Below are 27,928 nucleotides of genomic sequence, written 5' to 3' on the forward strand. Positions count from 1 at the left end.
CCGGCCGATTCAACCACTCTAACCAGGCAAGTCCCAAGCGGTCAAAAAAGTGTTGAAAAAAATAAAAAAAATACAAAAAAAAGCTATACTACAATACAAAAAGTATATAAATAATGATTAAAACAAAACACATTCAAATGAAGTTGAAAATTAATGAAAAAAAGGATTTTAATGAATTGATTTGTACCTAGGGGTATTTTTAAAATTTTCTAAAAAAGATGGGGAAATATAAAAGTGAGTATTAATGAACAAAATAATTTTTAATCTTTTAGCATAATGTAAAGAATATTAAAAAATGCATTACAAATCAAATTCCTTATTTTTGGAAATTTATATACATTTTTTGTTTTTTTTTTAAATACTGGTTGATCACCAAAACAACCCAAAACTGGAACTGGGCAGTTCCGATCTAACCGGGAGGTTAGCAGTTAGATTGCCTGGTTTTTCAAACCGTGATTCGAACCACGCCCATTTATTAGGGGTGGCAATGGACCCAGGATCCGTCGTCGATAAGATCTGGATATGGGTCTAAGAATTGGAGCTAGCGGGCTACGTCTGGGTCCAATCATTGGACCCAAACACTATTCAGGTCTGGGTCCATGTGGACCCGACCTGGACCCAACCCACCCCTAATAGTGTTATTAATATAAGGGAGAATATAGAATGAGACCATGTACATTTGGTACAAGGTGAGACATTAATCTTGACCATTAGATGTGAAATTGGGTGGCTACAATTATTTCATGGAAAAAGTTTATATAAAGATGCTATCTTATAATGTAGAACTACGGATGCCCCTCAAAACTCCATTGAAAAAGGTCGTTTTAATATTGAAAAACCCTTTGATTGATCATCTCGACATTGAGATGTATGACTATAAAAAATAAAAAGATTTTAAGTCTCAGAAATAGTGAAAAACCCTTTGATTGATCATCTTGACATTGAGATGTATGACTATGAAAAATAAAAAGATTTTAAATCTGAGAAATAGTGCATTTTACAACATATTATCTACACCGCCTATTTTCAAGATTTTCATATGTTTATAGATCTACTTGATTTTAACCATTTTTTAATTTAAAATTTTATAATTAGATATAAAAATAGATTTTGAGATAATCCTAAGAATATTTTACATAAAAATTATATACCATGATAAAATTTGAAGGTGCACCATACCTCTACACCTATGGATACATCCATATGCAAACTGCACCCTTATTTCGTTATCAAGTTCAAACTTCAAAATATATTTTCTCAAACTTTGTGACACATCCACTCTTATTTCGTTACCAAGTTCAAACTTCAAAATGTATTTTCTCAAACTTTGTGACACATCTTGGTGATTAAACTTCACGACGGTGGTAAGCAATCGTAAATGATATACAATCTCTTAATATAAACGGATAGATTTGCGGAGTGGCTCTCATCAAGATTGGACGGCTAGATTGTAGTATGGTGGTAAGCAATCGTAAATGATATACAATCTCTTAATATAAACGGATAGATTTGCGGAGTGGTTCTCATCGTAAATGATATACAAACTCTTAATATAAACGGATAGATTTGCGGAGTGGCTATTGGACGGCTAGATTGTAGGATAGTGGTAAGCAATCCTAAATGATATACAATCTCTTAATATAAACGGATAGATTTGCGGAGTGGCTCTCATTAAGATTCGACGGTTAGATTGTAGGTAGGGGAAGTATAGAAACCTTCAAATCAACGGAATCTTTCTGTATGTTTTTGGCCATCTAATTTCTAGCCAGATTCGCAATGCAAATAAAAGAGGCGCCTTTAAACTTCAAATCCGTATCTCGCTTAGGAAACTCTCCTCTTCTGCAACTCTCTGTGTTATTACCCAACAATGCGGTGGGTTAGCTTTGATCCACCATTCCCATCAGAAGTAGAAGAGGAAAAAGTTGATGAAAGAACTGATAACGTTTGGGGCATGTCTCTTCTTGAGGAAAAAGCCATTTCGGAAGCCATGGAAGGAGTTCGAAAGGACTTTGCGGAGCTCGGAGAAAACCTCAAGAGCAGTTTCTCTCTTTTTTCTGTTAAGAATCTTTCGAAGCTGACTTCTAGTTTTCTGCAACTTGGAGCTGATGAGCCTTCTGAGCAGAGGTGTGATGATATGGGAGTTACAAAAGATGTTTTGGAGTTTGCTCGCAGGGCTTCTCAGCGACCCGAAACATGGCTGGAGTTTCTCTCTATGGACAAGCCATGTTCTTTTGACAGTGAGAATATCCTTCTTTTTCTCTCTTGTTTGCTTCTTTTTGTGTAGATGAATAAGATTGCCACGGTAATTTTCTCCGATGGTGGTTAATGGTGTCTCTTCATTCTCATCAACAGTGTTCTTGTTTTCATTAATACTCTTTTTCTCTTAACTTCATAGTTATCAGAATCATCAAATTAGCCATAAAGAAAACAAAGTACTATTTTGCAATCAAGTTGTCTTATGTGTTGTTTGAAGTAGATAAAGAATGATTAGGGATTGTCTATTAGTACATGCAAATCATAATATTCATTATAAGGAGACTTTTATATGGAGAATCCTGAACTTATTTGTTACTTGAGGAACGCTCTAAACAAGCACAACAAGTTTGGTTTGATAAATTTCACCCCATAACTCATTTTAGTTGTAATTGATTTTGACCCACAATATTGGGGTGCTCATGCTATCGTTTTCCTGAAGTTGGAACAATGATTTTAAAAAGAAACTTGCGCTGGTGAATAATGGATTATTGTGGGATGATTATTTAAGAGGATGAATCCTATGGACAAAGCCACTCCACAGCTTTCTTCTAGCGGGGCCATATGAAGTTTGCAATTTTTCTATGGGGTTATGGCTGTTAATACATATATCAATGTTCTGGAACTCGGCTCAAGCCTCGGACTCAGCCCTGGCCGGAGCTGAGTTTCTGGTGGTCTTGCCCTGAGTAGTGTACATGGCCAAGAAAAGCTATAAAAAATAAAAAAATTCAAAAACTTGTTAAAAATGCAAAATAGTAAAAAACTAAACTAAACAAAAAACAACATAAATAGTCCAAATACTTTGAAAACAAGTATAAAACATGAATTTAGAAAAATTGATTTACAGTTGTAGACATTTCAGAAAAATCCATGCAAGAGAGGAAAATATAAAAATGCAGCATGACAAGAAAACCTCACAAATCACTGTAAAAAATTCCAAGTCACATATAAAATATTTATACGTTGCTTCTGCAATTTTATTTTATTTGATATATTTTTAAATTAACCTGAGTTTTACCTGAATACGCAACTCGGCAAGGCCAGGTCCGAGTAATGCAGCTGAGTCCGAGGGACTCATCTGAGTTTTTAAACATTGATGTGTATTAACCTTGTAGTTTTAGTTTATGTGATCTGCCCATTAGTTCGGGTCTTTAGGAGTAGTTTTATGTTGTTTGTTCATGTTATTGATGTATTTTGTATGCCTACTCAGTTGTATGTATAAATGAAATTTATTCCTTATCTTCAATAAGAACTACTCAAAACTTTTCTGATTCTAGATAGTATCTGGATATCATTTATTTGTCAAAACCCTAATTCATGAGAGTGGCACTTTCAGCTGTCCAATTTTAAAAAAATAATATAAATGTTGATTAATGTTTCAAGAGGAGATCTGCATCATCAGTCTAGGCTCTTGTCGTTGCAGGTGCAATAACATGACCATCTATACATCTTGATAATGCTAACATTGTTGCATGGATTGCTAGCTCAATATGACTAAAGACTGCTGTAGGGTTGGCACCCATAAGAACTGCAAGAGATATATGGCTGCACGTTGAAAAGGAGTATCAAGAGATAAAACATGCTCAATTCCATGAGTTGGAAGAAGATCTAAATGGCATGCCTTAAGGGAATAAAAGATCCAAGGACCACACCTCAAGGGGATAAATCTATTGACGACTATTAGTTTGTAGTGCTGCATATTTTAGATGCTCCTATGCATCCTCAAGTCACATATCCTATCAGTCAAGTGACTTTTATATGAGGGACCTGCGAATTATCTGATTGAGATTTTCCACAAAAATGCATCCTCAAGTCACAACCCTATCCGTCTTGATAGCCTTCCACATGTGTGGGGTTGCAGACATTTCCACTTCAAACTCTCTTGGTTCAATGAACCTGACTATGAAACATTGTTCTGACAATGGTGTTCATACTACAGTCTACAGCGGGGCGAGCAACATGCTGCAAAAAACAAGCTCCAAATGTCAAAATCCTCCCTTGAACACTGGAGTTTTAACCTGCCTACTGCCTAGAAATTTTAGTTCCATCAAGGTGTTCCTTCTAAACGAAATCATTGACCTTGAACTGGTGGAGGAATCATGGGAACTGTCCTTGGTACAAAATCATCAGAGACATGAAGCTAAAGCAAACATCTGTAACCACCCTCAAGCAGGAGGAGACCTACAAGTACCAGCGTGTGAGAATCAGATGGCTCAAAGCAGGCTACAACAACGTTGTTTTCTTTGTTAAAATACTAACTGGCAGCGTAGAACTGATTCTTTACCCCTATAAAAGTGGTCAGCGCACGTTTCTTGGACCTCTGGAAGTCTCCTTGGCCATAGTCTCTTTCTTTCAGAGCCCTTGCCGTCGGATAAGTCCACTTCTTCCCTTGCCCTTGGATGGCTGACCTTTCTTTCCTATCCATCCTGCCTGAGAAGGCCTCCTTGTTGGAATGCCCTTTTTCTGAAGAATAAATTCTAAGTGCCACCTCAAACCTTGGTAAGGACAGAGCCCCTGACCTAGACAGCTTCCCAGTTGCCAATTTTTTTTCCAAGTTTTGGGACATTGCCTGATATATTAGCCTTCTAAAATGAATTTTTTCGTAGAGGTTTTGTCAACAAGGGAATGAGTGCTGCCTTCATTGCTCTCATCCTGAAATTGGAAGGCACTCGACATTTAAAATTCATGCCTATTGGCTTCCTGAACTTATCCTACAAGATCTTGGCAAAGGTCTTGGTCCCCTGCCTAATTGTGGTCCTAGACTTCGTCATTCTTGTAACCAGTGTGGCTTTTTTGATAATAGGCAGATGATTGACAGTGCAATTGTTGCCCCCATTCACTACAAACACCAAAAAAATGCAAGACTCATTCTACAGCTAGATTGGGGAGTAGGCCTATGGCCATGTTGATTGGCCTATTCTTGACAAATTTCTCAGGAAATGGGTTTTGAAAACACTTGGAGAAAGTGGATTTCTCGGGCTGTATCTCTTCTTCTGCAATCTTTATCCTCATGAATGGCTTCCCAAAGGGCCTCTTCTGCCCATCAAGAGTTCTCCATCAAGATGATTGCCTGTTGCCTTTTCTCTTCCCCATAGTCACGGAAGTATTTGGCAAATCTATCTCCAGACAATTCCAATGACACCTCTTCTCATGCTTCAAGCCATCGAGGACCAGACCTGAGATTTTCCAGCTTCAGTATGCAAACAACACTCAAGTCTTTTGCAGGTTGATTGCCTTTGCATTTTCCTCTAATGTTTCAAGCTAGCCACTAGCATGAAAATTAATATGATCAAATCTATTGATGGGCATCATAGTTGATCTGCAAGTCTTCCAAGACCTTTCAAGGAAACTTGGCTGTAGCACTAAAATTTACCGTTAAAGTATGGGATTTCCCCTTTGCATTGGTGAACCATGTAGATTGCTCTGGGATCCTTTGATGGAAGGATTTCAAGGATGTCTTGTCACCTTGCAGGGTAGATCCCTCTTACTGAATGGGGGCATGACCCTCAACACGGCAACACTCTCAACCCTTCCCATCTATTATGTGTCCCTTTTCCAGTTGCCTAGTGGGGTTATTACCAAGCTGGAGTGACTTATGAAAGACTTATGTTCAAAGAACAAAGCCAATAGAAAGATTCACCTAATAGGACGGGGAAGTGGTGGAAGCAGTTTGCACCTCCAGAAAACTCAGTATGACAAGATATCCTTCATTGTGAAAATGGCATGGTAAGGTTGGTTGCCTAAAGGACTTCCTTGAAGTGTGCTTCATTGGCTCCCCACATTGTTTATGTTAACTAACGGCTGTCCCCAAGGATTCTTCCCTTCAATGAGAAATCTTCGCCAATATAACCCCTATCACCTTTTTTGTTTGCAATACTAGGAGATATTTTAGGAAGTCTATTTCTAACCTCCTTCAAAATCTTCTTGAAGGTTTCTCCTCCTTAGGAGGGACCGCTAATATCCTACTTCTAATATGCTGATGATACCCTCAGCAAGTGGACAATCTTTGGTTGTTTTCACACTATCTATGGAGCTCAGATAAATCTTCTATGGAGCTTAGATAAATCTTGATGAGACAAAATTGATGGAGGTGTGGGTTAGCCACAATCTCGAATAAATGCTGGCCAGGAGGCTGGTGCGGGATTGAGTCCTTACCCAACAAGTACCTTAGCCTGCCATTAGGTCTTGGCAAACCGAGAAAGCTGCAATGATATGGGGTGGTTGAAAAGTTTGAGAGGATGTTGGTCGCAGGAAAAGCAAAACTCTTGTAGAAAGCAATGTTCAAACGCCTAGGCGGTTTGGGCTCTAGGCCACTAGGTGCTAAGGCTGGGCCGCCCAAACCCAAAGGCGGCCTATGTTGTCTCTTTTTTGAAAGTTGGATCCCCTTCACCTCCCCCAAGTTATTGTATATACTATATAATAATAATTATGAATTAATATTATTTTTTGGTTTACCAATAAATTAATTACTGTTACATGCAAAAAGCATTTTCCATAAATTAATAATAACAAATTCATAGTATTTTTTGGTTTATCAATAAATTAATAATTACTGTCACATGCAAAGAGCATTTTTGATAAATTAATAATTATGAATTGATACTATTCATTTTTTTGTTTACCAAGAAATTAATTACTATCACATGCAAAAAGAATTTTCGATAAATTAATAATTACGAATTAATACTATTTTTTGGTTTACTAATAAATTAATAATTATTGTCACATGCAAAGAGCATTTTTGATAAATTAAAAATTATGAATTAATACTATCTTTTGGTTTATCAATAAATTAATAATTACGGTCCATGCAAAAAGCATTTTCAATAAACTAATAATTATGAATTAATACTATCTTTTGGTTTTTAAATATATTAATAATTACTGTTACATGCAAAAAGCATTTTCGATAAATTAATAATTACAAATTAATACTATGTTTTGGTTTATCAATAAATTAATAATTACCATTATATGCAAAAAGCATTTTTGATGAACTAATAATAATGAATTAATTATTAAAGCAATACAAAAGTTAACGTTTATCAAAAAAAAAAATTTTGAATTAATTACTGTCAATGAACGAAAAGTCGGTCGCCCGACTGCCTAGGCGGACTTTTTTTGAAAACTGCCTGATCGTGGATTAGGCGGCTTTTGCTAGGCGCAGCCTCGAAAATATGATAATTAAATAATAATTATTAATTTATTAACTTGTAATTATTAATTTATCGAAAATACTTTATGCATGTGAAAGTAATTATTAACTTATTGGTAAACTAAAACAATAGTAGTAATCCACAATTATGAATTTATTGAAAATGCTTTTTGCATGTGACAATAATTATTAATTTATTGGCAAACCAAACAATAGTATTAATTTGTAATTATTAATTTATTGAAAATTCTTTTTGCATGTAATAATAATTGGTAAACCAAAATAATAGAATTAATTCATAATTATTAATATATTAGTTTATCAACAATGCTTTTTGCATGTAACAATAATTATTAATTTATTGATAAACCAAAAGATAATATTTATTTGTAATTATTAATTTATTAAAAATGCTTTTTGCATGTAACAATAATTATTAATTTATTAGTAAAGTAAAAGATGATATTAATTCACAATTATTAGTTTATCGAAAATATTTTTTACATGTGACAGTGATTATTAATTTATTAGTAAAGCACGAGATAGTATTAATTCGTAATTATTTGTTTATCAAAAATGTTTTTTGCATGTGACGATGATTATTAATTTATTGGTGAACCAAAAGATAATATTAATTTATTGAAAATGCTTTTTGCATGTAATTGTAATTATTAGTAAACCAAAAGATAATATTAATTCATTATTAATAATTTATCGAAAATGCTTTTTGCATGTGATAGTAATTAATTTCTTGGTAAACCAAAACATTTTATTAATTCATAATTATTAATTTATCAAAAATAGTTTTTGCATGTAACAATTATTATTAATTTATTGGTAAACCAAAAAATTATATGAATTTGTAATTATTAATTTATCAAAAATGCTTTCTTGCATGCAAATATATTAATAATTACTAGTACATGCAAAGAGCATTTTTGATAAATTAACAATTACTAATTACCAATAAATTAATAATTACGAATTAATAAATTAATATTTACGAATTAATTATCATATTTTCAAGGTAACGCCTAGGCGCTCACGTTTTACACCACCTAGGCAGGAGCTTAGCAAAATCCGCCTAGGACAAACTGCCTAATCCACGACTAGGCATTTTTCAAAAAGGTCCGTCTAGGAGGTCGGGCGGCCAATTTTTTGTTCATTGGTAACAAGGGGGCAAGATCACCTCTATCAAGCCACCCTATCCAACATCCTGTTTTTCTTTGTCTCTCTTCAGGGTGCCTATGTCTATTTTAAGGGGTTGATGATAGTATGGTCCAGCTCATGAGGGACAGACAAATTACATTTGGAAAGTTGGGACCTGGTTTGGAAACCTAAAAGGGATGGCAAGTTAGGAATGACGAAACTTTAAGAGCGCAAGTCATAGGAATCATCTGTGGCAGCAGTTTATTGTTTTGGTGCGCTTTGAGTCATTTCAATTTCAAATAGGATCCAAACAGAATCCACTGCAGTTGGATATGACTATCTAGTCAGGGGCTGTGGTGAATTTATGAAACCGAACTTAATTAATTTGGTTTGATCTAAATCCTTGCAGGGTAGCTGAGAGATGAAGTAAGGAACCATAGTTCAAATTTCTTTTGCGTTGGACATAATAGCTAAATGGTAGCACCAAGTTTGCTGCAAGTAGTTCAATATATGGGATTCAACTGTGGGGAAGTTTGAACATCATGGTATGAAGGTACAGTCGAGCTGAAGCTTTGGGGAATCCATTGAGAAGGGCATTATAAACCTCCCATTCAAGTTTAGTAGGTTTGGATGTGTATAAATGGTAGACCAAAGTTTATGTATGAATAGTTTTGACTGCTGCAAACTATTGAATGGGGTCCAAATCATGAGAGTTTGATCTGAAATTTGGTGGGTTGATTGATGGATGGGAGATAAGCTTGTTGTTCAAATATGCACAATAAATCCATTCACCAAATCTCATGCTATTTGGAGACCATTTGGGGCATATTCAAACGTTTTTCCTGGTCAGAAAGCTGGTGAGCCACCTGATTACGGCAGGGAGCCAACTTTGGTTTTTTTTCCATTCAAAATTCTTATGGATAATTCCTAAGTTGTTGGGGAGTCCTTTGGAATAAAGATGGAGCTCTCTCGATGAGTTTCGAACTGATTAAGTTCTAAGTCAACGGGAACGAGGATATATTAAGTATATGATATGTTTATCCTTTTTTAATCAAATTGGATATTTTTCACATGATTCCTCTAAGGTCAGGAAACAGGTAAAGATGATTATGTGAAAGCATACAACAATCTGGTGGGAATAAACTTGAGTTGTTCATCAAAATTATGAGTTCTATAAAGTGTGAGATCGCAACACTTCCAAGCTCATGAATCTTTCTATTTAGAGCACGTTTCCCCATGAAATTTCTAGAATTTTGTTTCTCTCTGGATGGCCAATTAGCATTGGGAGGTATCAAAGGTTTAGAATACATAATATGAAAGCAATTTGATATGGAAATTGCTTGGTATTCAGGTTCTTTTTCCTGACTGCGGCGAATCTGGCAGATGGATCATCCTGAGCTCAATGATCTCAGAATCTGACAGTTTGGATCTAGATAAGCTTGGGATTGAACATATATATCCTCTCATATCTCTAGTAGATATAAAACTCCAGAGAACGGGGATTGGATGACGATAAAAGACTTTTTCTGGATTGAAGTATCTGCTCCAGGACTTCTAACTAGTCTATATAAAGGAATGAGAAATCTTGATTTTCAGAGAAATATGCTTCAATCTTGAGTGTATACTCTGCCTAATTGGAGCCTAAGCATCCTCAGAGCCTTTCCTATATTAGAATTTTGCAAAACATTTGCAGCAAGAGAGAGAATCAAAAATTGTTTTGTAACAAAGTTCGAGGAACTTAGAGGAAGAATGCAGCTTGACTCAGTTTCGATCATAAGCAATGTGTATGAAGATGTTACATATACTCAGTGTCAATGTTTGTAATTTTCTTCATTTTGAGTCTTTATAATGCTATGTAAGGCTGGATTGAGGGTACTCTTTTCTGTTTGGGTGTAAAAAGACAAGTTGCTTACAAGTGCTTGAAACTCTTTGACCAGAATAAAAAAAATGATCTTGATCATATGCAATCAAAGGTGTAATTTGATTCTACATTTTGTGCTATTTCCTTCCTTGTTGTTTGGTTCATTGCTTTTCTTTTGAAAGTACACTTCCTACAATCAGTTATTCTTGTCAAATACAAGCTCAATGTGTTGTGGTGCTTAACCTAGTTCAAATAAACTCTCGGAGCTCAAGTGCCTGGAGGGGCTTAATCACTGCTCAAGGTGAACTCACATGTAGAACTCAATTCATGATAAAATTAGGGGAGTGAATTAGAGTGTGGCGACAATTATGAGCGGGGAACAATGCTGTTGAAGCTTATTCACTTGCCTAATCTTCTTAACAACATACCAAATGTTATGACCATAGTTACCGAAATCTCTCCTCGGACCCGCGATTTCGGTTCCGAAACCCGTTTCCGTGTTTCCATCAAGGAAACTCCACGGAAATCGTTTTTTTGAACCAACGAAACTCAATTCTTTTATATTCCGTACCTAAGTGGAAACCTTTTTTTGCAACATGGGAAACTCGATTCCTTAATTTCGGAATCTCGATTCCTCACATATGTGGAAACCTATTTTCGGAACCAAGGAAACTCGATTCCTTAATTTCGGAATCTCGATTCAACACTTCTTTTAAAAATATTTTTCAGAACCAAGGAAACTCGATTCCTTAGTTTTGGAATCTCGATTCTTTAGTTTGGAATCTCGATTCCTTAATTTTGGAATCTCGATCCAACAGATCTAGAGAAACTTGAACCCTTTAATTTTGGGTAGACGCTCCCAAATAGATTGAATCTGGCTTCTAGCGAGGTTTAAATCTGGAGTCTAGGTTAAATGATACACGATTCTACAAGTAATAGAACTCATTTCTTCGGGGTTTTGAATTATGTACACCGTATAAAACATTGGTTTCTTGTAAATAATAACCACAAAAGTAATGTTTTATCTGAAAAGACTGCTGAAGTGATCTTACACCATGTGTAGCCTTGCAACATTGTTTAGTATTGAAATACTAAATGCAAAGTGGTTATTAATAATGCTAGTTTTATTTATTCGCCTCTAATTTAAATGGCTATAAAATATTGAAATCATTTAATAACATATAAAGCAACTTACATGGAATGACGATTCTACACAGCAACATATCTATGTACTACATATGTCAGAAACTCAAATCAAGTGATGTTGGAACTCGGAAACTCAATTCTGCTATTGTAATTCTCGATCTCAAACCAGCATGGATCTCTGATCCATATACTTTAGAAACTTGATTCCAAATATGTTAGAATCACGATTCCATAAATGATGGAAACTCGATTCCAAATATGATAGAATCACGATTCCATAAATGATGGAAACTCGATTCCACATATGTCGAAAACTCGATTCCATAGATGACGGAAACTCGATTCCTCATATTCATGAAACTTGATACTTGGAGTGTCGAACCCAGGGGGATGGGAATCTCAATTCCATATGTGGATGAAACTTGGACCTATTCCGATCGATACTCGATTCTTGAAAATTAGGAATCTCGTTCCCATCGATTTTTATTGTACGGACAACGATTCCTACAATGGGAAACTTCTGGCTAGGTGCAATTTCACGATTACGGTTCCTGAAACGATTCGGGTTCCTAGGCGTTTCCAACAACTATGGTTATTACTAACATATGAATTGTTAGAGGGACATTTGTTTTGGTTGCCAAGCTTTAGGAGAAACCTTCATAATTTGGAGAACCAAGCCCTAATGTTGCTTTTGGAGCTCCTCAACAATCAATTCATTTTGCAGATGGGCAGGGACAACGAGTTCAATTCCACCATCTTTCTACCCATCACAACTAACGTGCTAGGATCACCCCTACTCCCCAAAAGATGTAAATCTTGGCTGGTCATCTCTAAGAAAGCCCTTACAATAATCAGAGATCCAAACGAGAGATATCCTATTACCCAGTTGATGTGTTATTTTTAAAGAAGAGGGGGAAACAATGAACCACTTGTTCATCCATTTGCTGGTTGCTGCCTATGTATGGGCTGTTACCGTGGCCCTTTTTGAATGGGGGGGTGGGTGTGGTCAGAAAATGTCCAGCAACTATGGCAGCTCGACCTACTTTGGCAAACGACCATTTTGTCTTCTATTTGGTCTGTATGACTTGGCCTTGACCACAAGTCCCGAAACTCAAGAACAAGTAAAGGCAGTTGGGTACTTCAAAGGAGAAGATTCAAGCCAGTTTTTTCCTTTTGCTGGTTGGTCTATATCGGACTTTGTCCAAACTGGGACATTATCTGAGCTGCAAGGCTGATGTCTTTTTCCAGATCCAACCTGGGTTGGCCCACCCCCCAGAGTCATCAAACTCAACTTCAATTGATACTCTTTCGGCAGCCCAGGCTACATGGGAGTTGGAGGTATTTATGGAACCAAGTGGACCTTCTACTTTCTTATACCTGCTCAATTCGTACAACAAACTTCACAAAAGCAGAGGCGGCCACACTGTTGGAGAGCTTAAAAAACTTTACAATTGTGGTTGGGGCCCTCCCTTGAGGTGGAAGGGGACTCTGGTTGGTATTAGATGAGCCTCAAGGGCAGCCCCAGTCCCTGGCATTAGGAATAACTGTTTGACCATATTTTTGAGTTTACTAGTCTTTTTCAAGCGCTCCTGGCATGAAACAATGCAGTTTCTGTTGCCTTAGTGAAATATGGTTTCATAGTTAACAGGCTTCAGTCCCAACAACCAGAACATTTTTTGATCTTTCGTTGGTTACATATATTTCTTTTTGTTGCTATCCATTTTGAACAGATAGTGCCATATGGAAACATTTATATTTCATTATTATTATTACAAAGGTCAATAGTTCTCAAGGGAAAAATGGGTGACATAAAATAAGCACTGTTAGAAATTCTGTGTTTGTCTCCTTTTGAGTGCCAAAAATATTGCTCAAGGTGCACTCAATCTCCTCTCTTTGGAAACAAAATGGTGCCCAATGGCCTGTAAGGACTTAAATCAATTCAAGCATCACCCAAAACTTACCAAACTAGCAAGGAAGAAATGATAGACCCTATTCACATTGGAAAACTGCAACAAAAGGCGATCCACCGTCTCCTTGGACACTTGAGAGGTGAAGCACATGTTGGGGTTTGAAATTGCACTTTCAAAGATGACCTGTTGTGAGGTGGGCGTGCATGCATATTTGTTGGTGAGGAGCATGATATTCTTTCATGCGAACTACTATTGATGTGCCAGAAGCATATAATATGGTGCCATGTGACGTGACCTTACATCTACCACAATTTGGTGGACAATGTGAACAGCTGCATGTCCCTGCAGGGACATGCATAACTATATGAGACAGCATATGAGTTGATAATGGCCACAGAATAGTGGCTCCAAGTTGTTCTCTAACATCCTCAAATTGTATTGGATAAACACCAAATGATCAGACAGCTTCTTCTTCTTCTTCTTTTTTTTATCATTTTTTTCCCTTTTCTTTTGATCCGTACAAAAGACAATATGAGAAATGAACTTTGGAAGCATTCATAAGACAAATCAACTAATTCTTGTGGGACAATATGAACTTACCAAGCTCTCCAAGGCCTACAGGCTAGTAAAAATGTCAAATATCACTAATATTTTATAGACCTCCCTTTGAAGATTACTATGAAGAATGTGTTATTCAAATGCACCAGAGACTCCCATTTAACAACGTCATAATAGATAGAACAATCCTGATTGTCTTCATCTTTTCCATAGGGCAAAATACATGATTGTCTGAGATCTGGACATGCAATACGAAGCTTAAATCTTATTATCCATATAAATCTACTTAATAGCCGCCTAGTAGAATCCTTTTTCTTGCAACAATAATGCTAACTTCTATTTATGATTTGCTTCTTCTGCATGTAATTCTTCCCTTGTAATAATGTAATTCGAAAGGTGCTTGGTACTGTGGTTTGAAAGGTGCTTAGTATTTGGAATCTCCTAATTGTTGTGAATACCAGGATATGCTTATTTCTCTTGTATTTAAAGTACCTGAGGACGTATTTGTCTGTTCTTATGCATAGGGGCAGTTTGTACTACATTTTTGTAATATGTTTTTCTAAAAGGGATGAGGGGGGCGTATGGCTAGGAACCCTAAGAGGCTGCTCCTTCTCGCTTTACTCACATGACACCCTCTCCTCCTCACCTACTCTCTCTTCTATAGTTCTATTTCTTCTTTCTCTAGGCCTCTTCCTCTTATCTCTAAACCTTCATCATCTTTCTTCTTTTTCCATTTAGTCTTTTTCCTTTGTCGCTGTATTTTGAACTTGGTATCGGAGCAGGAGACTTTGGCATGGTGTCTTGAATCCCTAAGAATGAGATCTTACTGTACAAGGGTCTTCATCATCTGTACATTAGAAACCCTGAAACTAAAATACAGGTAACCCTGGTCTCAGAGATGCTATCTATTCTTCTTCGAGTTTTGATATTGGATTCGAAACCCTTGATCTGGTTGGAAGGGTTTGATGGTTTGTTGGACTCTCCTTAAAAACATGTTGTACTATTGTATAAGTTGTGAGACTCATTCATTATGGAGATCTTTTGTACAGATGGTCTTGGATCATTGTGAGACATGAATTTGAGTGGCTAGCGTTGACCAAAATGTTTTTTTGGTATGTTCAAGCTGTGTTGGGGTTGACATGTCTATTATTTGTGATTCAGATCTCTTCTTCCATCTCAAGTACTCCAGGTGTAACCTCTTAGGCTCTCATACGTTACCTGTAGAGATAATTGTGGACTGCAAATTACCACTGTCAAACTTGATGGTATAAATTATTTAGAGTGGTCAGAGTTTGCTAAAATGTTCATTTGTGGAAAAGGGAAATTGGGATGTATCAATGGTACGAAAAACCAAAGAAACTAATTCCTCACATGAGAAGTGCGAGACCGAAAATCTGACCATAAGGTCTTGGTTATTACACTTGAGGCAACCATCAATTAGTAGAGGTTTGTTGTTCCTTTGGAGCGCGAAAGAGATTTTGGGTTTCAGTACACTATACTTACTCTCAAAGCTGAGACAAGAAACTGACCATCTTGAACAGGGGGAGCATTCTCTTATAACATATTTTCTTCACTTCATGTCATGTGGGAGTAGTTGGACTGTTGGACTACTATCAGATGTTTTGGGTTTGGAACAAAATTTTATTTTGAGTTCTTGGTTAGATTGAACCCTGAGTTGAGTTTGCCTGAGTTCAAATACTTGGTAGGATCTTTCATCACTTCACAAGGTGTGTTGTTTTTGTTGAAAATGAGAAAAGTAGAAAAAGTGTTGTGCTGTTTGCTCAAGTAAGTGATCGTCTTGCCCTTGCCTCAGCCTCACTACCTCCTAAGAACATTAAGGATGGATATTGGAAATTTGAAAAAGAGGGTCCTGATCAATGAGATAAAAGTTGTGTGATCGTTGTGGAAGAAATGTTCATGTTAAAGAAGCTGGTTGGGATGTAGTTGGTCTGCCAACCAAATGTAATTATCCAGGACAGTTTAATGATCATATTGCTTCGTCCACTGGAGGACTAAAGCATGGTAGTACTGATCAGCCATTGCCAAATGCAGTCCAATATCTACTTTCTACTTCGAAGGAGATGTAACAATTCCTAAAGAGGAGATTGGGGGCCTTCACAAGTTGTTTGTCCAATTAGATGGCCCATCCACTGCTTCTAATTCATCTTTTGCTTACTCAGTTGTTCATGCTTCTGCTCATCATGTCCCTCTTTGTCCATCTCTATCTTGTGTTATTGATTCCGGAGCCTCAAACCATGTGATCGGTATGTCTCTTTTGTTTTCTTATTCTCTTTGTTCTGGTAGAGACAAATTTAGGATTGTTGATGGGTCTTTATCTTCCATAGTTGTAAAAGGAACTGTAAAATATTTCTTCTCAATTGTCATTGTCATTAGTTCTTCATGTTCCCAGCTTTGTTATGACCTTAATTTATGTCAATAGCTTTAACAATAGTCTAAATTGTAGTGTAACAATTTTTCTGTCCCAATGCGTTTTCCAAGACCTGGATATGATGAAGATGATTGGCAGTAGTCATGAAGCTGGTGCTCTCTACATTCTAGACTTGCCTACAACTATTTCTCAAGCTCGTCGTCCAACTTTAGTATTAATAAATGTTGGATTTGCCAGTGGCATCTCCGACTTGGTCATTTGTCTTTCCAATCATTGAAAGTTTTGTTTCCTATGTTGTTTACCTTGATTAATGTGTCAGAATTTCAATGTGAAGTCTATGAAGTATCATAACATTGTAGAAACTCTTTTTTAACCCAGTAATAATAAAAGTATTGCTCATTTTGCTATTGTTAATTTTAATGTGTGGGGTACTATCTTGTTGGATCTATTTTAGCTATCGGTATTTTGTTTCTTTGTGGATGATTACTCTTGGTGTACGTGGATTTACCTTGTGAGGACCAAAGATGAAGTTCCTATTATTTTCAAGGTCTGTTGAAATAAATTAAGGTGCCTAGATCTCACCGATGTGGGGACTAATGTCATGGTGAGTTGCTATCTTATTTGGAAGAACATGGAATAGAACATCAAAATTCATTCTCCTACACATCAAAATGGTGTGGTCGAAAGGAAAAATAGGCATCTTTTGGAGGTAGGTCGTGCTCTTCTCTTGAGCATAAATGTACCCAAGAAATTATGGTCTGAAGCTATGTTTGTTGTATCATATTTTATTAATCGTATGTCGCCTCATATTCTGGACTGCAAATCAAGGTTTCAAAAAACGCTAGGCGGCCCCTAGGCGGCCTGCCTGGCGCCCAGCGCCCAGCGCCTAGGCCCTGTGGTGCAAATTCTTAGATTTTTTTTATATATTTGCTATCCAAATGCACATATATGCATATATTTGTGTCGGATTTTGTAATTTATTCCATTTGAAAATATCGTAAGTTCGCAACATACGTTTTTATATACAAACATATCACATGTCTCAGCCTCTCAGGTAATCAGGTTGAGAATAAACTTATTCAAAATTTCACACCATACAAAACGTTTAAAAGTCTAATAGGCTATTGTAAGGTCTCCAACTCTCATATTCTCCAACTCTCACAGCGCCTAGGCCTTGTGGTGCAAATTCTTAGATTTTTTTATATATTTGCTATCCAAATGCACATATATGCATATATTTGTACCAAATTTTGTAATTTATTCCATTTGAAAATATCGCAAGTTCGCAACATACGTTTTTATATACAAACATATCACATGTCTCAGCCTCTCAGGTAATCAAGTTGAGAATAAACTTATTCAAAATTTCAAACCATACAAAAGATTTAAAAGTCTAATAGGCTACTATAAGGTCTCCAACTCTCATATTCTCCATATTCCATATCCCTAAAATAAACCATAATAACATCCAAGTCTCCAACTCTCAAAGTCTTCAACAAACTGACTTCCAAAACTATAAAAAACCAGTAAACCACACAACAAAATAGTCCAAAAAGGGAAAAAGAGTACAAACCACAAAACAAAATAAAAATCGTCAAAATGTCTAAAGCTCAAACCAAGATGGTGCAATAAAATTACTACAAAAGAAGAGAGAAGACAATCAAGACATCAATAAGAATCATAATCACCATCTTCATTTCCTTCATCTGCATCAAAATTGAGGCCGTCATCATCAGAATCATCACCCTCTTCAACATATTCCTCTTCTTCCAAGGATTCTTCTGAATCTGCCTTCTCTTCCTCTATCTCCCTCCGTGAAGTACCAACAGAAGAAGTTGCTCGAGTGGCCCTCCTAGGATCAAAAGCTTGCCCCGAAGCCTCCTCGACAATTTCCCATGTCAAACCCTCCCTAGGGAAGACCTCCTCAGTACTAGGGTCACTAACTAGCCAATCTGAAGCATTCTCCATGTCTTTTAAAGAGATAGGATCCTTTTTTGGCTGTTTTTTCGTCTCCTTGAGCCTTTGATTCTCTTTAGCAAAAACAAGTCATTGAGCTTCTTTTGCTCAAGCTTATTTCTTCTCTTTGTATACACCTATAAGGAAAAATAATGCATAAGTAACTACTATGAGTTTATGATCTTCTTACCTTTTATGAATCTATATTACAAAATGAACTTATAAACAAAAAAAGCATATAAAATTGTAAAATAGTAAAATACCATTTCAAATGAACTCCAATTGCGCTCACAGCCAGAAGAGATAGTTGTCAAACTCAAGATTCGTATATCCATGTTCTGAAGGTTTGGAGCGCTACTCCCATGTTGTCTCTACCATTGGGCCGCAATATGTGGATAACCTTTCTAATTAATTTAGGTATTTAACATTATCAGAACTTGAAAGTTGAAACTTGAAAGAAAATTATAAATTTATAATTTATAAAACAAAAGTCAAAAGAATACTACCTGGTTCGTCTTTGTTTCTCTGTCTTAATGCCATATCTTTCCCAAATGACATCAAGGAACACTTGTACGAAATTAGCTTTGCAGTTGATATCTTATCTTGGATATGTGGATCGGGAACTAATTTCTAAAGGCACTCATTAAAACCTTGCATAATTATCTCTTTTGACTCAGTATCTGCATCTGCATAAAATAATTTGGGGTTCAAGTAGTACCCTGTTGCATGCAATGGTCTATGGAGCTGCCTATCCCATTTGTCATCTATAATCTCCCAAATTGGGGCATACTTGACTGCATCATTACTCAAATTCTCTGCAATCTCATTCTTAGCCCTTTCTATTACATCATATATAAAGCCCATGGAGGGCTTATCAGCATCAACCAATCGCAAAACCTTCACTAAGGGAAGAAATACTAATATCGCATGCTTTACCCCACGCCAAAAATATTTCGAAAGAACAATATCTCGTGCTTTCTTTCCCTTGGCATCTCTAGACCACTTACACCTACTCCACTCCTCTGAAGCAAAAATAGACCTTAATGCGATCATCCTCTTATACATGCTCTGTAGACTAAGGTAGGCAGTGGCAAATCTAGTGACCCCAGGCCTCACTTGCTCTCTCTTTTTTGTAAACTTGCGCATCATGCTAAGGGTAAGTATGTGACTGTATATGAAGATTGTAACCTCCTTAGCCTTGAAAATAATTCCTTTAATAGTAGGCAATTCACCAATTGCCTCAAGCATAATATCTACACAATGTGCAGCACAAGGAGTCCAAAATATGCGAGGCCTCTTCTGTCGAAGCAAATGACCTGCAACTAGATTGGGAGCAGCATTATCTGTGATCACTTGAATTACAACGCCCTCCCCAACCTCCTCAATACCCTTATCAATGAGAAAAACATATAATGCGCATCATGAATATCTTTGGAAGCATCGATTGAGCGCAAAAAAACTGTACCCGTGGGACAATTTACTAACAAATTCATGTTACTCCTCCTATCACTCCACATATCAGTCATTGAGGAAACCCCAAATTTAGCCCATCCCTCCTTATGAGTCTTGAGATATTCGTTAGTGTACTCGACTTCTTTCTTCAGTGGTGGCTCACCAATCTCATAAGGAGTTGGAGCTTTCAAACTTGACCCAAATTGCTCAATTCGCTTCCAACATTGTATGGAAGCTATTCAAGCGAGCAGTGTTAAAAGAAATACCCGCATGGTAAAACCACCGAGCAATATACTGAATCACCCTAGCTCTATCTTTCTTCTTAAATCTATTTTCAATTGTCACTTGTTTTTTCCCTTTTCCTCCCTTGCCTTTCTCAATTACTGTCTCAGGGCTAGGTGTAAAAAAACTATCTATAGGCCTTCTCATACGATGCTTCTTAGACCTAAAAGCCCTCTTGGTCTTAGAGCTCTGAGTGCCAACCGTGGCTACGTCTTCTTCCCCCTCTTCAACCTCTTCTTCTTCAGTGTCAATATTATCATAAAAAACATGGACCCCTGACTTTAATGCTGCTATATCCTTTGTTTTTACAATTTTTTTACTCTTTTCACCTTCAATGTATTCCAAAATTTCTTTCTTTACAAGCTCTGGGACTTTCTTACATGGGGCAACATCACCTCTCAGACTGGCAAGATGTTTCTTAAATCTATTTATGCTGGCATTAGAAACACGTCCACAAAAATTGCACATAATTTTATTTTTGTCATTCTTATCAGGGTTAACACAATATATCCATCCTGGATCTCCACCCCTATTAGACCCCGCAGAAGACATCTCAAATTGGAAAAATAAAACTCAAATAAAGATTACAGACTGATCTTTTCTACCCATTCTCTGATCTTCGATGTTGGTTACCTCAATAGTGCTACGAATCAACTCAAAAGTCTTCTAATACCACATAGCACCCAAAAAATAATTTCAATGTGAAAAGAAAACTTTTTCAATCCAAAAAAAGTACTTTCGATTCTCAGAAATTACTTTAGATTCGCATAAATAAGTTTAAGATTGAGGGTTTTTTTTTTTTTTTACTTTGGGGTTAAAAAATAAACCCCAAAACTTTTTTATACAAACAAATGATCCCCTTTGCCCTTATGGGCAAACTTAAATACGATAAAACGCCCCACTGCCCAGGGCGCTTGCCCAGAGCTGGCCGCCCGCCCAGGTACAACCGCCCGTGTAGGGGCGCTTGGGTAGAGGCGTGCGGAAATTTTTTTTGGCCGCCTAGGAGCTGGGCGAACCTTTTTTTAAAACATTGCTGCAAATCTTCCTATAACCTTCTCTACCCTGATTCTTTACTTCTTAGTGTTCCCTCTAAAATATTTGGTTGTGTTTGCTTCGCATATATCTTTGGTGCTTACTATACAAAGTTGGATCCTTAGATGTACTTTTCTTGGTCGTTTGTCCTCTTAAAGAGTTAAAAATGTTATGATCCATTCTCCGGGAAGAAGTTTGTTCTAATGGATGGTACCTTCTTTGGTGATGTTAAAATAAAGAATTAAAAGTCTGTACTCGACAAAAACTGAAAGAAGTGGCAACCATCAAAGCTAATAAGCCTTCAAGCCAATCACATACCTCTGATCCCTGTAATCTAAATCATTTTATCAGGATCGGATTGGCCACTAAACTAGTTAAGAGCCTGGTCCAATCAAAATCGGTTGAAAATGCGCCTCTATGCATAGTAGGACTCCATAATCTTCCAATACTAGTAGAGTGCCAATTCTAGAAACAATCCTACTAGATTTCCATAACTAACTAAATCTTTCTATAATCTCTATCTTCTCAAATATTTAAAATTAACTTCAATGTTTTAAAATTAACCTCAATGTTTTGATTTCAAAATACATTTTGAATTTGATTTCAAAATGGAGTTTGCATACCACCTGGCTGTCTAGGGCCGAGTGCGTAGTTGCTTCATGGCAGCCCATTGGCCTACTTGTATACCATTTGTGTAACTTACAAGTGGTCACTTAAAATCCACGTATACCCCTCAACTTTGACAATAAAAAAAAATGTAATATTTATTTCCAGAAATGTCCTTATTTGATCGACAAAAACATTATGCATGAATGAGGTGATCAATTTGGTAACAACTATTTTAGTTTTCTTCGAGAATCTAGAAAAATCTTGGAAAGATCCAATTGGAAATTGAGCATGCTAAGGGAAGAAAAGTTTTCTTTCCACTAGGCACCTTAAGATAACACTCATAATCACTACCTATTTTCAAACTAACCCAATGGACCCATAATCCACCGGGCTTCTCATTCAAGGGGCTAATGATTGACCTATCAAAGTTAGCCAAGGAATAGGTAGGTTATTATCTCTTCTAGGATTGCAGGTGTACCCCTCAAGGTAAGTTGTGTCCAGTCAAATTCTGGTTACAATTGCCTACCAGTTTCAGATCGCCTAGTAGAGGGAGTCCTCTCTCCAGCTGAAGCACATGATCCCAAGCCCCAGGAGTCTAACCAATGCCTAGTCAATATGGTAGTCATCCATACAGTCCATGAACATCGAGGTTAAGGCACTTTTCCTTACGAGGCCCATTCTTCACACAAGAGCCAATGCATCCCCTAGTTGATAAACCATAAGCCACCACTGAACACAACCGGCCATGGTGGGGCATCCGGAAAACCCACTCTTACAGATGATTCTTGGATCACAAATCCCATACTAGCTTAGTGGTGCAAATCAGACTCTATAGGCCAGGGTCTTATAGTGCAAAATGAGGCCAGAGTCCCAGAGTGTACTGATGCCAGCCGGCTCCAAATCACATAGAACCAGCTATCTAAACCAAGTCAACATGACATGTCATATGCCGCTCTGAATCACATAGAGCCCAATATTCCACTGAAATTGGGAACTTTGGAAAAATATCAGTACTCAATATTTGGATTAATAAAAGAAAACCAAGAGCTAATGGCCTTTAAATGGTCACAAATCCCAACATGTATTATCATGGAGAGTTGGTGGGAGCTTCCAAGTTGATCAATGAGGATGCTTCTTTTGTTTCTTATCAGTATTTTCAAAACCCTATTAGCAAAGTTGCTTTACTTCGTAATCAAGTTAAATTCCAAGAAATAAATGTGTGGAGTAGATCTTATTTTCTGTATGTTTGTATTTTTTCTTTTTTTTTTAATATGTCTGTATGATTGCATTTTAATTTATTCTTCTGTGATTACTTTTTTGACCTTCTTTATATTGCCTTTTTTTTTTGTCTTTTGGTCATGTACGTGATTATTTTCCATTTTTGTTCACAGATTTTGTTTTGTCAAATGCTCAACAAGGGCATGCCTCATACATAGAACATTTAGTTCCCGAGATGGCAGCAGTTAAACTGGAGTTGTGCCCACATGTTATGAGTGAGGGACACTTTTGGAAGATATACTTTGCTCTTTTGCATCCCATCCTGAACAAGGATGATGCCAAGCTTTTGTCAACACCTCAGGTATGTTGAAACATTGTGTTTCTGTTTGGCCATGTGAACTTGCATATTTGTCCATTTTAGAGAGAAAAAATAATCCTATTGCATTTCTTTCTCATAGTTTGTCTCAACTAAAACTTTGGAAGGATCCAAAAGTATACTGAAAATTTGAGGTTGTTGAGTTTCCATTGCAGATGGTGAAAGCCAGAGATGTGATGATGCAGGGCCTTCAAAATAGCGCAATGCTTTATGGGAATGTGGACTCACGTACAAATGACAGTGGTGGCGATAATGATGATGCTGATGGCAAGGGAAAGTGCTGGAGTTTCAGATTGGGGGATTTCTCAACTGATAGTTTTGTTGATCTTGAGGATGATGATGATGATGATGATAATAGTATGCGGATGTACATGAATTTGAGGTTGGGAGATTCCCCGTCTAGCAGCTTCATTGAACTTGAGAATAATGGTGATGATGATGATGCCATCAGGAAGTGCAGGAATTTGAGGTTAGGGGATTCTCCATCTGGCAGCTTCATTGATCTTGAAGATGATAATGATGATAGCTGGACGATTTGCGAGAGTTCAAGATTGGGGGAACCCCCAGCTAAGGGCCTGGTTGATTTTGTGGATGATGATGGTGATGGCATGGAGAAGCATATGAGTTTGAGATTAGTGGATTCCCCATCTATGGGTAATTGTGATGCAATGGAGAGTTATGTGGGCCGGATGGATGAGAGCTACTTTACGGTTATGCAGACAGTGTCGAAGGATAACGCGGAGGTCGGAGATTTGAGTGAATGGCTTAGAGTTGATTGTCTACTGCTCAGCCAAGACTCTTCTTAGGCTGCAAACTTCTTGTATAAATCTCTCTCTCTCTCTCTGTGCATAAAAAAAAAATCGTCTATAGCATGTTCTTGCACCTAGTTAAGCATCGTTGGTGCTGGTTTAATAATTAATATGGATTCTGCTTGAATTGGGCAGGTTACCATACACTTTATTCTATATACATTTATTTATTGGATTTACTTCTATAAAGCTTTTGTATTCCAACATTTGTTGAATTGATCTTGCAATTTAATGAGGGTTCCAAAAAGCTTTGGACATTTATTATTCTTTAACTTAAAGAAAGCGTTTACTATATATGCAGCATGAGCACATTCAACGTGATTACATTGGATGGTGTCCGATTTAAGCGGCCTTTTTGAGCTTGCTACCTGGTCGCTTTACCCCAAATTGTGGGAAAAAAAACTGTGGATATCTGCATCTGGTTTGCCAAGCCTGATCAGATTCCAAGTGGACATGCAAAATGTTGCTGTTTTGCATTCTGTTTGTAGAGCGGTCGGCCTCTTTTTTTCTCTGTGATATGCTGCCTATAACCCATTAACTTAGATAATGCTGATCATAGATGAAGCATCTAGTATCTTAGCTATGACAAATGATGAGCCGATTTGATAAACCAGTTAATACTAGGATTGGTGGATTGATTAGGATCATTTGCTTGTTTTTACTTTTCAGGTCCTTGTGGTGTTGCTATGAGGCAGATGATAGGAGCTCTATGACAAGGGCCAAGGCCTGTGGGCTGCCATAATCTTTTGTAGGAGGGTAATTCCTTTCTCTCCCATTTTGAGCGACTACCATGGTAGCCGTAGAGGTCTTTGCCTTATTGCTTTTGAACTTTGTTTTATCCACATCCCTGTCGATAGTTATCAGCTTAGGGCCAAGACCGAACCCTTCCATGAAGCTCTCAAGATTCGTAGCATTGGAAACCAAGTTGCTAAAGGTTTGAGGGTTAGATGCTTGTAAATGCAGTGTGATTTCTGGTCTCATGTTTTTGATGTGCACATGTGCCTCTTGTTGTAGCTTGACTTACGTTGATGTTCTGTGAGCGAGCTATGTATTGTTGTACAGGTTCAGGTTCCTTTTGTTTCGTATTGAGGAGCTTAGACAGGTAAACATCCCTTTCAGTATTATGGAAGTGTGCCAAAGCCTCCTGCATTTGTCTCTAGGTAAGCATTGATCCCGGGGGCAAACGAGAATACCAAGTGAATGCGGGTCTCGATAGTGATTGGGTGAACTACTGCATTAAAAGATTCTTTGTTGGCGTTTTCCGCACAAACTATATAAAGTGCGCCAGGTGTTGATGAGGTGAACCATGCCTATCAAATTTTGAAAATTTTGGTCGTTGATATCCTATTGGGAAGGGTATTTCATTGACATAGGCTGGACAGGCGGGGGTCCTTTATTGGATGAAAGAGATGATATATCGTTGAAATTCAAAGCGACTTTGGTCTCTTGGGGTTCCTTGTCCTTCTTACCATCTTGTTCTTTGGTGATCCTCATCTCATTACATGAGCACACGTCAAAGTCTTCTTCCATCCTATTTCTCGGCATAAGAGATGGGAATCTGCAAACATCCCTTTTGATTTGGAGGATTTAGAGCCTTATGTGCTTTTTGTTGTGCATCAAGGCATGATTGCACACACAAAGGGTGGCACTGGGCTTGCTCAGAGAGAACTCTGGGCTTTGGGTCTACAAACCCTGCCCACATTTCAGCCATAAAACTATCATTCAATTCAATGACTTTTCGTGCTTTGGAAGTGGCGTGATTGTTGAGGGCCCTACGTGCTTTTCTAAGGGCAGTTCTCACTCATGACCTTTGTGAGCTTGCGGGGGTTGATTTCCCAAAATGAGGTAGGAGTTGGGTTTACCTAAGGGTTTGGCTTCCGGTCTTGGGTCACATTGGATAAGACGTCTAGCCGCCAGCTTATGATAGGTAAGTCTGACTGAGTCAGGCTCAAGAGGATACCTGACTGTCGGTCTATGAATATAAGTTGTAGGTCGAGACAAGTTAGGCTCAAGAGGAGACATGATCGCCAGCCTATGAATGTAAGTTGTAGGTTGAGGCGAGTTGAGCTCAAGACGAGACCTGACGGGCGGGTTATGGAAATGGTGTGTAGGTTTGAGCAAGTTAGGCTCAAGAAGAGACCTGATTGCCGGATCACGAATATAAGATGTTGGTCCAGGCAGGTTGAGCTCAAGAGGAGACTTGACTGTGGGTTTTTGAATATGATATATAGGTCTGAGCAAGTTAAGCTCAAGAGGAGACTTGACTGCCAGCCTTAGATGTGATATGTAGGTCCGAACAAGTTAGGCTCAAAAGAAGACCTCACTGTCGGCCTATGAGTTTTTGATGAACATGGTACTTGAATAACCGCATGTTGTAGAGCCATATTGGTTGAAATTCCTTAATGTTGGCTCGAAGAATTCCTCGAGTGATTAACTCGATATTGCTTAACGGGCACAACCCCTCATAAAGCACACTCGACGCAAAAGTTGTTTCCATTTCGACGTTGCTGTCACCAATCGACACACACATGCGAGAATTTCCAACTTTTGCTGTTGGACTCTAAGATTTGCAGCGGCGTGCGGGCCTACCCTACATATTCACATTAACAGTTCGTGGTACAAGAATATCCTCAGCAACGCACCGAGTGGTGGTCTCTTGATGGCATTTGGACTGACAAATACAACCCATGGTTTGTCTTCACTTTTTTGTGGTAAGTTAGAGTAACTCGAAGAGGGCTGGTGCCTACTGAGATTTTGACCTCAGTCTCTATCTTAGAGTCATTTTAACTGTATAGCTTTGTGGTTGATGCACCGACCCAGTCATACCACCCAATGAAACACGTCAGCTAAGTCTTCGTTGAGAATACCCATACTCAATGCTACCAGCAAAGTGCATGGCACACCACGAAAGATGCCGCAGAGACAACCATCTAAGGATCCTTTTAACAACTTTTGTAAAGACGCAGAGGACCGATTGTCAAAGTTAGGTAGAGAGAAATTGAGAGAGTGACTATCGTGAAGCCTGTGAAACTTGATTCTAAAGAGAGAGTATTATTTTTTCTAAACTCTACTCAAGTTGAAGGGTGAACTCCTCCCCAGTGGAGTCGTTAGAGATTTGATTGTCCAGAAATGTATTTATGATATTATGACTCCGTACCAAATAAATAAACCAGAAAACTAGCACAATTGGGGCCAAATTCTCTCTTACGTTTCATATTATGAAAACAAGAATAATTTTTACGTTTATGTCGGGTACATGAGGAGTTCCAGGAACTTTCGTCATGTTAGAGTTTACATCAACCCTCTATATGTGGTTTAATCAGGCCTTAAAATTTACACATTCATAGATCTAAAAGAAAAATATTGAAACAAATAGAGAATATCAAATACCAAGGGCCATATTGGGGCCCATATACCTGATTATATACAAGGGTATTGTCCATGGATCTGCTCTTTCTCAAACTGAGGCTTCAAGTGGGTCAAGTAATTAACAACTTTATCTCTATTTGATGAATTTTAAGCCATATAACAAAAGATTGAACTATTGGGGGCATATCTCTTGATTGTCAGTGAAATAAGTATGGCATCACTCTCTCATCTCTTCCTCTCTCTCATCACACATAAAGATGAGAAATGTAAATAGGCATGATGAATTCAGCTCTCTCTCCTCTCAGCCCTTGAGAAATAGGTTTAAAGAGCTTTTCTAATGTGATGAGGATGAAGGTTTTGATGAAGCATATATCCAAATCGTTAGCCATATCCACTCATCTCTC

The 27,928-nt window shown here is 37.6% G+C and overlaps 1 protein-coding gene across 3 annotated transcripts; it reads left to right on the forward strand.

The window, feature by feature from the left end:
- The first annotated feature begins 1,525 nt into the window (after positions 1-1,525).
- Positions 1,526-25,279, forward strand: LOC18446360 (uncharacterized). Of its 3 annotated transcripts, XR_016047449.1 has the most exons (5): positions 1,580-2,237; positions 23,144-23,331; positions 23,502-24,166; positions 24,825-24,911; positions 25,218-25,279. XR_016047449.1 is itself a non-coding variant. In XM_020674958.2 (4 exons), exons 1-3 carry the CDS (start codon positions 1,868-1,870, stop codon positions 24,150-24,152), a joined length of 1,209 nt encoding a protein of 402 aa, XP_020530617.1. In that variant the 5' UTR covers positions 1,526-1,867; the 3' UTR covers positions 24,153-24,166; positions 24,825-25,279. The 3 variants fall into 3 exon arrangements, 2 of the variants coding, with proteins under 2 accessions (XP_020530617.1, XP_088711784.1); XM_020674958.2 differs by having other exon boundaries at positions 1,526-2,237; positions 24,825-25,279; XM_088855658.1 differs by lacking the exons at positions 24,825-24,911; positions 25,218-25,279 and having other exon boundaries at positions 1,568-2,237; positions 23,502-24,402.
- Positions 25,280-27,928: the final 2,649 nt, after the last annotated feature.

This window comes from Amborella trichopoda, chromosome 13 (assembly GCF_054954075.1).
Source record: "Amborella trichopoda isolate Santa Cruz 75 chromosome 13, AtrichopodaSantaCruz75HAP2 v2.0, whole genome shotgun sequence".
In the NCBI taxonomy this organism is placed as follows: domain Eukaryota; kingdom Viridiplantae; phylum Streptophyta; class Magnoliopsida; order Amborellales; family Amborellaceae; genus Amborella; species Amborella trichopoda.

What these genes read in the sequence shown, in the direction of transcription:
- LOC18446360 (XM_020674958.2), top strand. Translation starts at nt 1,868, where the DNA reads ATGCGGTGGGTTAGCTTTGATCCACCATTCCCATCAGAAGTAGAAGAG. An exon ending in CAAGCCATGTTCTTTTGACA is followed by an intron (nt 2,238 to 23,143) that starts GTGAGAATATCC and finishes TTTTGTTCACAG; the next exon opens with ATTTTGTTTTGTCAAATGCT. An exon ending in AGCTTTTGTCAACACCTCAG is followed by an intron (nt 23,332 to 23,501) that starts GTATGTTGAAAC and finishes TTTCCATTGCAG; the next exon opens with ATGGTGAAAGCCAGAGATGT.